Here is a 17,803-nt window from a genome sequence, read left to right on the forward strand (position 1 = left end):
TTATCTATGCACAAATTTATTCCTTCATTGCATTTTATTATTTAAATTATCTCTGCTGACCATGATCAGAACAAACCTCCCAGCAAACTATCTTGCATTTAATAGACATAATAGCCGTCTAAACACAGCCCTGACGTCTAGGCTAAAACAAGGCAAAATGTGGGCTGTCCGTGAAAATTGAATAGACGTCTAACTGTAGCCCAAGAATAGACTAGTCATCTAGAACAAGAACATGTCAAAGAAATGAAACCAAACACAGTGTAATCACTGTTGACTTTGCTTACATGATGGAATATCATACATCTCACAAGTTATTTTGACAAAAACGTCATGTTACCAAATTCAAGGTTATTTTGGCTAGAAATTGGGTCGCAGCCAGACCATCTCTGGTCTATAGTTACCACAGGCGGTGAAATCATGGCTATTGCCTGCTGGGCTCCGTCCCAACAATATTCTGTTTTACACAATATTGACAGAGTTATTGACATTACTTATAGACAATTGTAGCTGTTCGCAGTCTTGCCACCATGTCCAAAACATACAAAATGTCCTTATTATTTCTCCTGTGTTTTGTGCAACTCGCAGCACAAAATGCACCGCTGTAAAGAAGAGGCCGTCTGAAGAGGCAGGTGCCCTATTTAAAGGACCAATGTCCCCCACTCGGTGCCAGTGCTCCATTTATTGCCGTTGTTGTGCTACAGTAACTATGCCAACTCAAATGGGCATTTGCATTCAAGCCACAGGTGCTCTTTTGATTGCACAGCTTGATATTCAGAAAGCTTAGCTGGAGAGAAGGAAGTGCAGAGGCCAGACAGCCTCAGATGGAAGGGCAGCAGCTATTCACCACGGAGGAGACCGACCAAACACATACTGTATCTAACAGCCTGCCATATCTTAGCTTTAAAGGCAGACTTATTTAATGTATTTTTATGTTCAGACAACCTCTGTGGATATATGCAGTACATTTCAGGTTGGTGTCAATGTGGATGAGATCTCTTGTTGATGATTGATAATAACTTTATGAAATAAACAAAAGTCACTAGCCTACACATTCTATATTTATTTAAGAAATAGGTTATATTGAGTGAATAATGTGTGAATAAAATGAATAATAGTGATCTAGCAAAGGGAAGTATTTATTTAACATTCAGATACTGAATATGAATGTTAATATTTAAACAGTGAATGGATCTATAAGGATGCCGTTATAATAATGAGCATAAGAAGTTATTAAACTAGGTTGAATGTCCCTTTATTCATTGTAAGTGTAAGTAAATTATTAACAACATTATGATTAGAATGTTCAAAATGTGCAAAATCATTTAGGCAAAAATTTCAATAGCATATTGAGACTATTTTCCAATATAAAACTCATGTCTCATTACACAGTGGACCAGTCATTCTTGTCGAAACAATTCAAATGTTCAAGTGGAATAATGACTTGGTTGATTTATTTTTTTCATAAAATTTTTAAATTAATCAAATATGGAATGTGCATTTCCATTTTTAATCAATAAAAAAAATCTTGCAATTCTGACTTTATATCACACAATTCTGACTTTATATCACACAATTCTGACTTTATATCTCACAATTCTGACTTTATATAACACAATTCTGACTTTATATCACACAATTCTGACTTTATATCACACAATTCTGACTTTATATCACACAATTCTGACTTTATATCACACAATTCTGACTTTATATCTCACAATTCTGACTTTATATCTCACAATTCTGACTTTATATCTCACAATTCTGACTTTATATCACACAATTCTGACTTTATATCTCACAATTCTGACTTTATATCTCACAATTCTGACTTTATATCTCACAATTCTGACTTTATATCACACAATTCTGACTTTATATCACACAATTCTGACTTTATATCTCACAATTCTGACTTTATATCTCACAATTCTGACTTTATATCTCACAATTCTGGCTTTATATCTCACAATTCTGACTTTATATCTCACAATTCTGACTTTATATCACACAATTCTGACTTTATATCACACAATTCTGACTTTATATCTCACAATTCTGACTTTATATCTCACAATTCTGACTTTATATCTCACAATTCTGACTTTATATCTCACAATTCTGACTTTATATCACACAATTCTGACTTTATATCACACAATTCTGACTTTATATCACACAATTCTGACTTTATATCACACAATTCTGACTTTATATCTCACAATTCTGACTTTATATCTCACAATTCTGACTTTATATCACACAATTCTGACTTTATATCTCACAATTCAGACTTTATATCACACAATTCTGACTTTATATCACAATTCTGACTTTATATCTCACAATTCTGACTTTATATCACACAATTCTGACTTTATATCTCACAATTCTGACTTTATATCTCACAATTCTGACTTTATATCTCACAATTCTGACTTTATATCACATAATTCTGACTTTATATCTCACAATTCTGACTTTATATCACACAATTCTGACTTTATATCTCACAATTCTGACTTTATATCTCACAATTCTGACTTTATATCTCACAATTCTGACTTTATATCACATAATTCTGACTTTATATCACACAATTCTGACTTTATATCACACAATTCTGACTTTATATCTCACAATTCTGACTTTATATCACACAATTCTGACTTTATATCACACAATTCTGACTTTATATCACACAATTCTGACTTTATATCTCACAATTCTGACTTTGTCACACAGTTATGACTTTATATCACACAATTCTGACTTTATATCACACAATTCTGACTTTATATCTCACAATTCTGACTTTATATCACACAATTCTGACTTTATATCACACAATTCTGACTTTATATCACACAATTCTGACTTTATATCACACAATTCTGACTTTATATCACACAATTCTGACTTTATGTCACACAATTCTGACTTTATATCTCACAATTCTGACTTTATATCACACAATTCTGACTTTATATCACACAATTCTGACTTTATATCACACAATTCTGACTTTATATCTTACAATTCTGACTTTATATCACACAATTCTGACTTTATATCACACAATTCTGACTTTATATCACACAATTCTGACTTTATATCTCACAATTCTGACTTTATATCACACAATTCTGACTTTATATCACAATTCTGACTTTATATCTCACAATTCTGACTTTATATCACACAATTCTGACTTTATATATCACAGTTCTGACTTTATATCACACAATTCTGACTTTATATCTCATAATTCAGATTGTATATGACAATTTTGACTTTTTATCTTGCAATTGCAAGTTATAAAGTCTTCTAAAAAAAAAAGTCAGAATTGTGAGTTAAAAAGTTACTCTTCTATTTTTTTTATTCTGTGGTGGAAACAAGCTTTTTATTAATTCCTTAAAATATATATATATATAAAATATATATATAAAATATTGCTGACCCCAAACTTTTAAACACGGAGTGGGAGCACATTTGTTTGTGTCTGGTGATCGTACACTGTAGAAAAGCCTTAGAGAAGTGGAGTGCATGTCTGACAGCCTGTGCTAGAGAACATTCATTGCTTTATTTCTGATGTTTACATTTGAAAAAATAAATAAAATAAAATAAACCCGTTCCAGCAGAAGATCACCTCTTATTTAATTTCCTACCATAATTACCTGTGAATAAATAGTCCTGCCGTGGATGCTTCTTTTATTTTATATTTATCCCCTTGTAAATTATTCCGTAAAGGGGTGGGGGAAAAATAGTCCATGACGGAAAGTGATGGGGACATGCCCTCACCGCAAATGACACCTAAATGTGGAATACTGTAAGTGTGCTACTCCACCATCTAAATGCTTCATTAATTCCCGTCGTTCAAAGGACACACAAAAGAGAAAGTGAAAAAAGGTAGCATCTCCCCCAGCGTGAGGAGGCAGGGCTCTCACCCCAGGCAAACACGCCTGGACACTTCCATTAGCTTGATGATGTGGGAGGGTAATTCTTTTTTGTCCTCGTCAAGGTTAGAGACCTGTAAAAAAGAATTTCATTCACTCAAAGACAACGGGAAAAATCGCCGTACAGGTGAGTTTCATGGGGAAAGTTTGAATGAGAATGTGTACAATAGAAAGCACAATTCCTTTCCCTGTGAAGGGGCTGACATGTTTCTGAGAGCTTGTTTATTCATTTAAGAAATGATACATTTCACTAGAGTAATTACAACAACATGGGGTAATTAGAGAGGTGGATTGGTGTCTTGGCAGCAGTCAACCGAAACAACAGACCTAGCCACACTGCCATGCGTGTTACGGGCCTGCCAAAAGGAGGACGTCATGTTGATACGGTTCCTGCTACAAGAGGGGAAATGAAAGCTGTTCCTCTGGCACGTGTTTATGTTGCCGATCTAATGAGCTCGTTGTGGGAAGTTGCTGAAAATAAATGAATAGCACGCGTTACAGATAATGTGGACCTGTTGTGTTCGCACCTCACATTGCGGACTATGAGCTGTTTGTGACTCTTCTTGTTCTTTCTCCTAGAGAGAATTATTCGACATGGCCCAGTGTTCACACAAGAGCCGAGTGACAGTGTTTTCCCTTTAACTGCAGAGGACAACAAGATATTTATTAACTGCAAAGCCAAGGGAAGCCCAGAGCCACATTACAAGTATGAACATTTTCCTCAATATCCTCTCAATATATAGTGGAATCCAAAAGTCTGAGACCATATAGATTTTTTTTTTTTTCATTTATATCTGAAATAAATAACGTTTTAGGGTTTTGAAACATTAAAACAAAGAAAAAATATTAAATCAAAATAATTTGTGACACTGACTTTCCAAAGCCAAATTCTGTTGCTCTTTAGAACATAATTAAATCATTTTTGAATGACGCATTTTAACAAGAAATTATGATTTTGTTATTTTATTTCAGCTTTTGACTAAAATTGTAAATACTATTCAATTAAAAATGACATTTATAATGAAACATTTGTTTTCAGACTTTTTTAATTGTAATATTTTATTATAATCTAGCATTCATTCATATTTTATATTTTTTAAATGTTTTAATTTTCAATTTAAATTTTATTTTAGGATTTAGTAATTTTGTTGTGTTTTGACATTTTTATATATTTTCATTTAGTTTTTTTATTTTATACATTTTTATTAGTTAGAAAATTATCTATCTAATACTTCACTGTAAAAAATAAAATAATGTCTCCAATTGAAAATGTTCTACACTGTAAAAAATTATTTCGAAAAAAAAGTTACCTGGTTGCCTTAAAATTTTGAGTTCATTGAAATTAAAATGTTGAGTTAATACAATGAAATTTTTTTGAGATTCAACAACCTTTATTAAAATATTTTTAAAAGATTTTGTAAGCATATTGGATAATTGTGTGTGTTTTATTTCTGATGACGCAGTGAAACATGCCAAATAGTGCTATTTTCATGATTTATAAAAAAATGTATGTGGTTCAGATACAATAATATTTTGAGTTTCTATTTAGTAAACAAATGTCCTTCATTGTATCAACTCAAATTTTTAGTTTCAATAAACTCAAAATTTTAAGGCAACCAGGTTACTTACTTTTTTTAAGCTAAACCAACAAAAACCAACCAATTTTTTTTTACTGTGTAGTGACTGATCACATCTAAATTTTTCAGTTGGCCAAACTGAATTTCTGTCATTTGATGCAATTTAATTCACAAAAATTCAGTTTGGCCAACTGAAAAATGTAATTCAATTGGGGCCTGGATTTTTTTTTTATTTTTAAGTTTTATTTTAATTAAATAACATGTTTTTTTTTATATATATAATAGTTTTGTGATTTTTACAAGGAACTGGACTTAAACAATTTTGTTATGTTTGTATATTTATTTAATGCCTTCATTTCTTCTGATCATAATTATCCTGTGCTAACTTCACCTGTTTTCATTTTCAGGTGGAAATTCAATGGGAAAGATCTTGACATTGACATGGACTTTAACTACAGTCTTGTTGAGGGAAACCTTTTAATCAGTAAGCCTCAGGCAACTAACCACGGCGGCGTTTACCAGTGTATCGCCACTAATGCGTTTGGAACCATTCTGAGCCGAGAGGCTAAAGTGGAGTTTGCTTGTAAGTGCCAATTAAACTGTATGTTTTGTATATATGATTTTTTGAAAATAGCTTTTGACAGTCTTCCCCACACTTGATTACTATAACGTTGACTATACGCTGTCTGTATATGTATCCTTTGGAAGCTTAAATGTGTAATAGGTAAAATGGCCGCTATGTTATCTTTCATATTTCATGTTGTCATTTGGTCCATTAGTGGGTAAGATATACTTTCTTCCCTGGATGTGGCAGGCTTTTAAACTGACAACTACATTTTCCTATCTGGAAGATTCCATCAGGCGATGTCCAGTGGTACTAACTGAAATGTAGCCTGTCAAAATTTTAAAAAGGACTTAAATCGACAGATATCATAACACAGAGAGTCTGCCTCGTTCATTTTGTGTGTGTACATGTGAACACATTGTTCATTTGAAATTTCTCAAGTAGATGTGCCTTTTCAGGGCTTGAGTGATGCAGAAAATTGTTCTAGGGCTAATTGGTGGCGCTTCACTGGCAAAATTGGCATACAGAGCGGGAAAAAGCATTTCCCCAATGATTTACCTTAGCTGTCAATTCTGAAGTCTGAAGGAATCTTTTTTTTTTTTTCTTGTCTTGACTTATGAGGAAAAGCTTTGCATTATGCAATTCTCATCATGCTTTTTTCCAGTGTATGCATTAGGCAAACACTTTTATCCAAAGCAACTTACATTTCATTAAAGGTATGGGATTCAGAACCCTTACAATCTCTACTGTTTAAGCTTCCAAGAACAACTGGCATAAAACACATTTAATACATTTCTTTCAATCACTTATTTAAGTCTTCAAGGGCACATTTTCTTTTAGTTTCATCCATGAAATATAAATCTGACAATACATAATTAACAGTTACCCTGACAACGACATATTTACAGAAATCCACACATACACCTTATCAGAACGTGTTAGTTGCATTTCATATACTAGCTGCATGTAAACATTTTATTTATACATTTTTTACCTCCCATGCAAATTCTTACCCTATTCAACCTTTTTTTCTTGCTTTATGCAGTCTATCGGTTACACAAAACTCATTCCATACAGGCGTACAGTACATTGATGAGGCTGCTGGAGAAGTGATATTTGATTAAACACCACAGCTTTAGCCCAGTGTGGGATGTCTGTCCCTTCCTGCGCTGTAGAGTGGCATTTCTAAAGGTCCCTGCTCTGTGAGTCGTCTGTTGCACGTCAGAGCGATGACACTGCCTTTAATGAAAAGTAATGGCGATCCCATTATTTTGTTTTTGCAGACCTGCAGAATTTCAGCAGCAAGGCCAGAAGTCCGGTATTAGTGAGGGAAGGACAGGCTGTTGTGCTCCTGTGCGGTCCGCCACCCCACTTTGGAGGTACATTGTATTGTATTCTGTTTGAATTTGAATGTTATTTTCTTACGCCCATCAGGTTTTCTTTGCATATAAATACACAAAGCCCCTATTCTTTGGACTTATCACTACTTTTACACTTTCCAATTGGGATGTTCGTACAAAGCGAGAGTGACAATTGTGTGCAAAACCTGTTGACCTCTTTCCACAGCACGCGTTTCTTTATCAGTTCGGGCACTGTTTAGCCTGTGGAATAATGCCAAGCAAATCCAAGGTCAGGAATTCACCGCCAGTGGCAATTCAGTGCTAGTGAGGTCAAAAAAAAACTCATTCTGCTCTGCTCACTTATTATGTATGGTGCATGTTGGTTCAGACTGTGTCTTAATCATCTCATATTGAGAGCAAATCAAGCTTTCAAATGACTGGGGCACAATGGCTCACTCTGGAGCTCCCGTTCTTGCATTCATACACCAGCCTCGTGGCATTTAGCTTTCCCTCCTTCTTCTTAATGGCACTTGTGCCCTTGTGGTCATTTGGAAAGGTTATTTTCTTAAGCCTTGGCCTTCTGTTGAAAGGTAATAAAGGCATGTGGTGGCTGGTTTAAAGCGACATGTCTCTTTATCCCCTCGTCCAGCTGTGGACCTCTTCTGTGTCTGTATACAGCTGATTAGCAGCCCCTCACGCACGCGTGCACCAGAGGTGCAATTTCACACCACCGCACCGGCGTTCTGTCATTCCACATTTCCAGTCGAATCAATGGCCTTAAGTGCCCCATACCTTCCCCAGTCTCCGCCACCACCCTCCATCTTCTATTTCCCTTCCCCCGTTCTCCCGCCACACCACCCTTGACTGTTTGCCACATTCTGTAATCCGAGGCTCTGTCGTATGGATAATACTTCATGTGACTTTATACAATGTTAGATACTGCAGCTCAGTCCTGGAAGTGATTTCCAGCGTTCCCATTCATCCCAGAGGCAGTTGCTGGGCATGAAGTAAGACCCAGACAGTGCTCCATTTGAAATCTGACTTTTGCTCTTGGGAATCATTTTAATCTGGTGCATGAGAAATATGCATGTCATTTATATATGAATAATTCGGCATATATTTTGGTATATATTACCATTCAAAAGTTTGGAGTCTAAACTCTCTTGTGCTCAAAAATATTATCTCATGCACACAAAGACTGCATTTATTTGATCAAAATGCAGTGAGCACAGTAATATTGTGAAATATTATTACAATTTAAAATAACTGTTTTCTATTCTGATAAATTTTAAAATATAATTTATTTCTCTGATGGCTTTTTAGCAGCCATTACTCCAGTCTCTAGTGTCCTAAAAACCTTTTAGAAATCATACAAATATGCTCATTATTATGTAAAATACAGTTGTGCTGGTTAATAATTTGAGATATTTTCATTCCAAAGAAGCATTTATAATATAAGTAGTGCTGTCAAATCAATTAATCGCATCTAACATTTATATAATGTATGTGTGTCTGTGTGGCGTACCTGTGTGTGTGTGCATATATATATACAACTGAAATATTTCAGGTCTTTTATTGTTTTAATACTGATGATTTTGGCATACAGCTAATGAAAACCCAAAATTCCTATCTCAAAAAATTAGCATATTTCATCCGACCAATAAAAGAAAAAGAAAAAAGTGTTTTTAATACAAAAAAAGTCAACCTTCAAATAATTATGCTCAGTTATGCACTCAATACTTGGTCGGGAATCCTTTTAAAAATGACAGCTTCAATCCAGCGTGGCATGGAGGCGATCAGCCTGTGGCTCTGCTGAGGTGTTCTGGAGGCCCAGGATGCTTCGATAGTGGCCTTAAGCTCATCCAGAGTGTTGGGTCTTGCGTCTCTCAACTTTCTCTTCACAATATCCCACAGATTCTCTATGGGGTTCAGGTCAAGAGAGTTGGCAGGCCAATTGAGCACAGTAATACCATGGTCAGTAAACCATTTACCAGTGGTTTTGGCACTGTGTGCAGGTGCCAGGTCTTGCTCTCCTGATAGCTAGCTCCATTGACCCTGCCCTTGATAAAACACAGTGGACCAACACCAGCAGCTGACATGGCACTCCAGACCATCACTGGCTGTGGGTACTTGACACTGGACTTCAGGCATTTTGGAAGGAATTTCCTTCTCCCCAGTCTTCCTCCAGACTCTGGCACCTTGATTTCCGAATGACATGCAAAATTTGCTTTCATCCGACAAAAGTATTTTGGACCACTGAGCAACAGTCCAGTGCTGCTTCTCTGTAGCCCAAAAGTGGCTTGACCTGGGGAATGCGGCACCTGTAGCCCATTTCCTGCACACGCCTGTGCACGGTGGCTCTGGATGTTTCTCCTCCAGACTCAGTCCACTGCTTCCGCAGGTCCCTCAAGGTCTGGAATCGGTCCTTCTCCACAATCTTCCTCAGGGTCCGGTCACCTCTTCTCGTTTTGCAGCGTTTTTCGCCACACTTTTTCCTTCCCACAGACTTCCCACTGAGGTGCCTTGATACAGCACTCTGGGAACAGCCTATTCGTTCAGAAATTTCTTTCTGTGTCTTACCCTCTCGCTTGAGGGTGTCAATGATGGCCTTCTGGACAGGGTCGGGTCGGCAGTCTTACCCATGATTGCGGTTTTGAGTAATGAACCAGGCTGGGAGTTTTTAAAAGCCTCAGGAATCTTTTGCAGGTGTTTAGAGTTAATTAGTTGATTCAGATGATTAGGTTAATAGCTCGTTTAGAGAACCTTTTCATGATAGGCTAATTTTTTAAGAAGAACCTGTATATATACAATACCGACTAATATGCTAATATGTACCTTTGAGGTACTCATTCACATTCTTAAAGTACTGATATCTATCTTTTAAGGTACTAATATGTACCATATAGGGGTGAATAAGTACAAGATGTACCTTTTCCCTTTTATACCTTAGGGTACTGCCCCAGTGACAGCACTTTTTTTTCTGAGAGTGTTCAGTGTCACATGATCCTTCAGAAATTATTCTAATATAATGATTTATTGCTCAAGAAACATTTATGATTATTATCAATGTTGATACAGTTGTGTAAAAAACATTTTAGGATTCTTTGATGAATAGAAAGTTCAAAAGAACAGCATTTATCTGAAATATAAAGCTTTTGCAACATTATAAATGTCTATACTGTCACTTGATACATTTAATGCATCTAATGCAAATAGGTTTATTTTAGAGAGAATTTTAGCAGCTGCTCTACATTAATGTACAGTAACTCAATTCACTACCATAAGTAAAATTTCGACTGTTTTTTACTGATAAGTCCATTGGTCCACTGTCACATGATTTCTGGTTGTGATGGCTGTAAATTTGGTTGCTAAGAGAACAAAAGCCTTAAGCACAGTGCCCAGTAATGACGAGAGGTCGCCCACCTTTTCACTCCTCCATTTGATGGTTTTAATTCACCTTTTACTGTCTGGAAGCCAAATGGTTCTTTTTCTTGGTACTGTAGACTTTTAGATATGCTGTTTGAACCTTAAATAGCCCTTATCAATCCACATTTCAGCCACTCTAACCCCCTGTCTGCCCTCTAATAAATGCTGCTTAATTTGATACTTTCATACTTTATTTCATACCACAGGCTTTGCTGAGTGCTCTTATTCTTTTTTTCACCCTCTTCCTGTATTCCTGCCTCATTAAGAAAGAGTGAGAGGTGACATGAATGAATATAGATAAAGAAATGAAAGGCCATTGAGACAAAAGGAACTTGCATCACATTAAAAGCAAAATCAGTGAGTGAGCTGATTACGTTGGAAACATTCATTTGCTTTGTGTGGATTATAAAACACATTTTCTTAAGATTTTTGCTGTATTTACTTCATATTTTCTTCTGTTTGTTATTTTAGATGAAAAATGGGTTGTTTCAGTTTGGCTCCAATATGGAAAAACCCAACCATTGGATTTAAATAATAAAAAATAAAAAAAATTAAAACAGTTGGGTTTGTCCATATGTGACCCAGCATTTTTCAGAGTGTAGGTTTTTGTAAATTAAGAATGCCTTTATAATCATATATTGTTAAAGGATCTTCACATGTATTTAATGTCGTTTTTAAATATACATTTTTATAAAGTTGTCACAAACCAAAGCATTTTGACTTTTTGTGGTAGCTTTGTGCTTTTTTTATGGAACATTATTAGTTTGCAGTGTCTTGAAAACTGTAATTGTGTGACCTTGTTATATGCAAACTCTTTCCCCACAGCTGAGCTCTAACAAGCTTCATCCACTAATAGTTTTTAAATGGCCTTCAGATTTTGTATTTCATAAGTCACCAGGCTGTACAGTTAGTATGGCATGCAGGATATCCACTGTCAAGAAATTTTTACCTACATAAAATACATATATATTTAAAGTGTTTCTTAAAAAGAATGATGAGTTTGAATTTAGTAATGTCATCTGACCTTTTTTTGCTCAGAAATCAGATATTCCTGGATATTTAATGGCCGCCCCAGCGTCGCTGTCGGGGACAACCGACGCTTTGTGTCCCAGAGGACTGGAAACTTGTATATCGCTAAAGTAGAGACGTCAGACGTGGGCAACTACACATGTGTGGTGAGGAATGTGATGACCAACACAACGGTCTACAGTTCCCCTACTCCAGTGGTGCTACGGCGGGATGGTGAGTAGCCTGGAGGAACTGCTAACAGTGATGAATCAGTTGATTTGAGCGTGACAGTGTTTGCTTTGCTGCCACTCAGAGACATAGCATTTGTGTATTAATGGTCTCTGAGCCATGTTCAGCCATGTGTGTGTGTGTGTGTGTGTGTGTGTGTGTGTGTGTGTGTGTGTGTGTGTGTGTGTGTGTGTGTGTGTGTGTGTGTGTGTGTGTGCGCGTGTGTGTGTGCGCGTGTGCGAGAGAGAGAGAGAGAGAGAGAGAGAGAGAGAGAGAACGGTGGGGCGGTGGAGTGGTGGAGCGGTGGGGGGGGGGGGGATTTGCATTAAGAAACTCACACACACACACCCCGCAAGGCTCAACATCACCAGTCATTAATGTCTGTTTAATATTCACCCAGACAAGGTATATGAAGTAGGGCGGAGAGAGTTTTGAATATTTTGAATTAATGTGAATATTGAATATTTTTATCTATGAATATTTTGGGCTCAAAACCACACTTACTACTTTACTAATTCTTATTTCTTACTTTTCCTTGTGTTTGATCTACATTCCCTGCTGAAAAAGACCATTTTAGGGCAGCATAAATTTACATAATTTTCTAGTTGGTGCTAGTCAGTCAGCTGGTCCACCGTTGTGATTTTTTTTTTTTGCTAAAGCTGGTTGAAAACACTTTTACTAAAGCTTGTTGGCTAAGCAATGTTAATGTGTAATCTCTGTTAAACCTACCCTTGGTAATTTCGGGATAATCTTAAGTCTGGTTAGGGCCCGAGCACTGGTAGTGTGAGGACTCGATTGGAATTGCTCTGCCTATTATTCTTCTTCTCTGAAATGAATCACCTTAACATGCTCGAAAACTTTGCACACGTGTCAGAACTGGAGAAAATGACTGTCTGATATGGGTTACAGAATTAAGGCGTGGCGTGGCAAAATGGCTCGATAGCACCACCTACAAAATTTAAATGAAGCGCCCCTCCTGCTACGTTTCACATTAAAGTATGAAATTCAGTAGAAACATGTAACATCCCAATACCTACAAAAAAGTTGCTCTCTGGGAGCAAATCTGAAAACCCTACAGGAAGTCAGATATTTTGAATTTTCTCGGCAAAACTTTTGCAGTTTTTGCCATTTCTAGACGTTGTACTTTAATCAACTCCTCCTAGAGATTTAATCGATCATAATCATATTTTGACAGTCTAATCTAAAGCCATTTGCGACATTAAATTGTGTAGATATTGAGTTTTCACTGAAGGGCATGTCTGTGGCAGCCTGGCAAAATTCAATGTTTCACCATGAAATAGGTAGTTGTATCGATTCAGGATTCGGATCGCCAATGTCACGTGATTTCAGGAGTTTGTCGGTTTGACACGCGATCCAAATCATGAATCAATACGCTGATTCATAAACGTTTAAAACTTTGTTTTGAAATCGGCCCATAACTATATAAGTCATTATTTAGGGTTTTTTTTTTGCGAACAAAAACTATTCTCATCGCTTCATAAAATGATTGTAGAATCACTGTTTTGAGAAGGGCCTTGTAATGACGTCTTTAGTGCCTTTTATGGTTCTTGAGTGAGGAAATGACATTGGATTTCAACTAAAATATCTTCATTTGTGTTACGAAGATGAACGAAGCTCTTACGGGTGTCGAACGACATTAGGGTAAGCAATTAATGAGAGAATTTTCATTTTTGGGTGAACTAACCCTTTAAAGAGTTATTGCAACCTTATTACTCCAGCAGGAATCTGAGATCCTCCAAACAGATCTTGCTGGCTGTCCCTAGCTCTAGACTAAAGACTATGGGTCAGACAGTGTATCCCCCCCGAACACCCCCAAATTGTCTATTTAAATTGTATAAAAGTATAATCATGAGTCATGGACTTATTGTAATGAATATGACATTAGTTCATGACATGACATGTGTTCATGACATTTTCATCAAAAGACAAAACTATGACTAAATAAATAAAAACAACTTGTAAAGTGAATAGTGTTGTTAGCCTAGTTAAAAGCTTAGTGAGAACCGCAGCATCTAGAACACTACATATTCTGGTGACCAGCCATTCTGTTTTCAGCAGGGTTTCTTGGCATGCTGCATGTGTTGTGAACTTGTTTATATGCCTTGTTTGCACATCAAGTGATATACTATAAATAGTTTAATTTGAATTGAAGTGCATTGCTTTCACCCTAAACGACTTGTGCTGGCTTATATTTTACAGCTGTGATGGGTGAATATGAGCCAAAGATTGAGGTCCAGTTTGAAAAAATGCACCATGTTGCCAAAGGATCATCGGTTCGACTGGAGTGTTTCGCGTTAGGAAAGTAGGTCTCTACTTTACTAACAGATGGACTCCTTGCCCCCAGAGGGTTGCCTTGCTTAACTGGGGATTGCCACACTTTGCACATAGTACATCTTAGCAGTTTATTTAAGAGAAATGTCTCAGAAATGTACAGGATCCTTTAATCTTTGTGAAGTGCTAGGAAGCAGATGGGGGGGGGGGGTATATTAAAAACAGCTGCAGACTGTGATCCAGGGGTGGGGTAGAGTTCTGGCTTTGGATTGTCCAGAGGTAATGTGTTAAGGGATGCTGGGATACTAGAGGTTGATCGAGTACAATACAGATATGCTGCTAGGCCAATTTTTTGTTGCTTTTAAGGCCAATTTTATGTTGTTGAAAGAAACTCACCAAGACTGAATTTGTTTGATTAAAAAACAATAATCGTCAAATATAGATATAAAGTCAGAATTGTGAGATATAAAGTCAGAATTGTGTGATATAAAGTCAGAATTGTGTGATATAAAGTCAGAATTGTGTGATATAAAGTCAGAATTGTGGGATATAAAGTCAGAATTGTGAGATATAAAGTCAGAATTGTGTGATATAAAGTCAGAATTGTGTGATATAAAGTCAGAATTGTGTGATATAAAGTCAGAATTGTGAGATATAAAGTCAGAATTGTGTGATATAAAGTCAGAATTGTGTGATATAAAGTCGGAATTGTGTGATATAAAGTCGGAATTGTGAGATATAAAGTCGGAATTGTGAGATATAAAGTCAGAATTGTGAGATATAAAGTCAGAATTGTGTGATATAAAGTCAGAATTGTGTGATATAAAGTCAGAATTGTGAGATATAAAGTCAGAATTGTGTGATATATTTTAATTTTTTTTACGTATTATTACCATCAATGTGGAATATTTTTATGGAAACTATAATGATTTTTATTTATTTTTTCGGGAATTTTTGATGAATAGAAAGTTCAAAGCAACATTTATTTGAAATATATATATTTTTTTTTTTAACATGATAAATCTTTAATGTCAATTTTGACCAATGTAATGCTTCTTTGCTAAATAAAAGTATTTTCTTAAAAAAATATTTATCTTAGTGACCAGAAACCTTTGAACAGTTGTGTACTGTATTTAGCATCTATTTTATTGATGGCTGAAAATGTACTTACCCAATTTTTAAATAAACAAACAAACATGCAAGGGATTGGGGAATATGTCATGCGTTGTGAATGATTCATTTTCTAATTGTGCAGGAATGGATGTTGAGTCACATGTTATTTAAAGATGAGGACTGACTAGTGACATGTTCTGTTATGATGAATCATGTAAAGCCTCCATTGATCATCTCTGCACAATGTGATGTTAATATGCTCTCTTTTCTTGACTGTCCTCAGTCCAGTGCCTTCTATTTCCTGGAAGAGAGCGGATGGAAGCCCCTTCCCAGGGAAAATGAAGATAAATCACTCAAATGGTGTCCTAGAGATCCCATATTTCCGTCCAGAAGATTCTGGACTTTATGAATGTGTGGCCGAAAACTCCAAAGGGCGCAGTATTGCAAAAGGACGTCTTGTTTTTCAAAGTAAGGTCAAATACTGACTAAATGGTCAGATAGTTATTTCTGGATGATAAAAATGATTTATTTTTTTTAGACAGATGTGTCCAAGGCATTGTGTGCACAGTATTTTTCACAGACTTTTATTTTTATTTTTTATCTCTCCTATTTATGCAGCATTTTGTCTGCCATCACGATTTTCCGCAGGAGAATCAATAAAAGAAATTTAAATTTTTAATGAGTCAGATAACGGATTACAAGGCAACCTGTGGTAAATAATAAATAATGAAAGAATAGATTTTATTGTCAATTGTCAAGGCAAGAATAATTAGAATGGCTATAGTAAGTGTTGTTTAGTCTGCCCAAATTACCCACCATGTGCACTGCAATAGAATCTGCACAGAGTAACCTCATTTTTGGATGGTTTATTAAACACAATGCTTTCATCATTGTTGCAATGTATTGCAAGGGGGGAAGTTCAGAGAGACAAACATTGTGTTAAGGCAGGATGCAGACCTCTGCATTCGTTTTATTTGACTTCATTGTTGTTCACGCAGATGTGGAACACCTGCAGTGGTCGCAGACTCTATATGACGCAAACATGGCCATTGAGTCTGATCTTCACTGGGAGTGCAAGGCTAATGGAAAACCTCAACCTGTTTACAGATGGCTCAAGAATGGCCAGCCTTTGGTCTCTCAGGTGATAATACTAGCATCCCTCAAAGCATTTTACCTTTTCCTTGAAATGCTAAAATATGCAGGTTGTGTGCTGAAGAGTATATGTTGAAATGTGTATATATTTTAAATTGTGGTCGCAATATGTACTGACAGTTTTGTTTATGCTCAGGACAGAATTCGTGTTGATGGTGGAAGGTTAACCATCTCCAGCATAAACCTGATGGATTCTGGGATGTATCAGTGTTTGGCAGAGAATGATAACGGAGTCATATATGCTAGCTCTGAACTTAAAGTTGTGGGTAAGCACCTTTCAATTAGACTTAGTAAACCCAGCCTGATCTGCCGGCGATTTGATTTCGCCCTGCAGCTCAGTCTGGAAACCTGTACATTCATTTTCTACTGCTGCTATTACACTTTTGCAGGAACCAATCACAGACTGGCTTATCCACCTGGCACACTTTGGCGGGTTTAACACGATGACGGATAGAGAAGCGATTGGTCATTGCCTGTTGATCACGCCTCTTGTGGTCTGATTGGTTGAAGGACTATCCAATTGCGTACTGAGTCATTTGAATAATGCTGGTTTATCACGCCTCTTGTGCCGTAGAAAATACAGAGCAGACTCCCCAGACCAATGTTCAATTTTAAATTGAGCTTAATCTGGTGATAGCCAGACAACATTTCAATGTTATCAAATTTAATTGTGATTTTCAGAATTTAATGGAATTTGGTATACATTTTGTGTCCCACTTTATATTAGGTGTTCTTTATTACCATATCTAATAATTTATGTAATACATTCTGTAATGCATAAAATGTGCTTAAATTGTGTTAAAACTAGTGTAAAAAATAGCAAAATACATTGCAATTTTACATATTGCATATTGAAGGTCCTACAGTGTAATATAATTGTAATTACATGTAGTACTTTTTTTTTAATATAAGGACAACGTAAAAACATGTACACAACAAGTGCATCGTATCAAATGATTAATTTAATTTATACCGTAAAAAATATGGACGACCACTGAAGAAAAGTGAAGCCGCCAATGTACGAATATGGCGCTGACATCTTGCACAGTCAGAATCTGACCGGAATCTGTGCAGTAGAGAACAGGAAGTAGAGCCACAATACCAAAAGCCCGCAGATACAGACTAATTAATTATGTTGCTTTGAAA

The 17,803-nt window shown here is 36.1% G+C and overlaps 1 protein-coding gene across 2 annotated transcripts in view; it reads left to right on the forward strand.

Moving 5' to 3' along the window:
- Nucleotides 1-17,803, forward strand: part of LOC137094505 (contactin-4) — a 139,659-nt gene that overhangs the window by 78,792 nt on the left and 43,064 nt on the right. Inside the window, exons 3-10 of one of the 2 annotated variants that reach the window (XM_067460240.1) lie at nt 4,536-4,662; nt 5,941-6,116; nt 7,382-7,477; nt 11,903-12,106; nt 14,321-14,423; nt 15,789-15,973; nt 16,504-16,646; nt 16,794-16,923. In XM_067460240.1, the coding sequence (XP_067316341.1) occupies nt 4,536-4,662; nt 5,941-6,116; nt 7,382-7,477; nt 11,903-12,106; nt 14,321-14,423; nt 15,789-15,973; nt 16,504-16,646; nt 16,794-16,923 (1,164 nt within the window). Of the gene's footprint in view, nt 1-4,535; nt 4,663-5,940; nt 6,117-7,381; nt 7,478-11,902; nt 12,107-14,320; nt 14,424-15,788; nt 15,974-16,503; nt 16,647-16,793; nt 16,924-17,803 lie in introns of those variants that run through there. The other variant, XM_067460241.1, reaches the window with a different exon arrangement.

Source organism: Pseudorasbora parva, chromosome 12 (assembly GCF_024679245.1).
Source record: "Pseudorasbora parva isolate DD20220531a chromosome 12, ASM2467924v1, whole genome shotgun sequence".
Taxonomy (NCBI): Eukaryota; Metazoa; Chordata; class Actinopteri; order Cypriniformes; family Gobionidae; genus Pseudorasbora; species Pseudorasbora parva.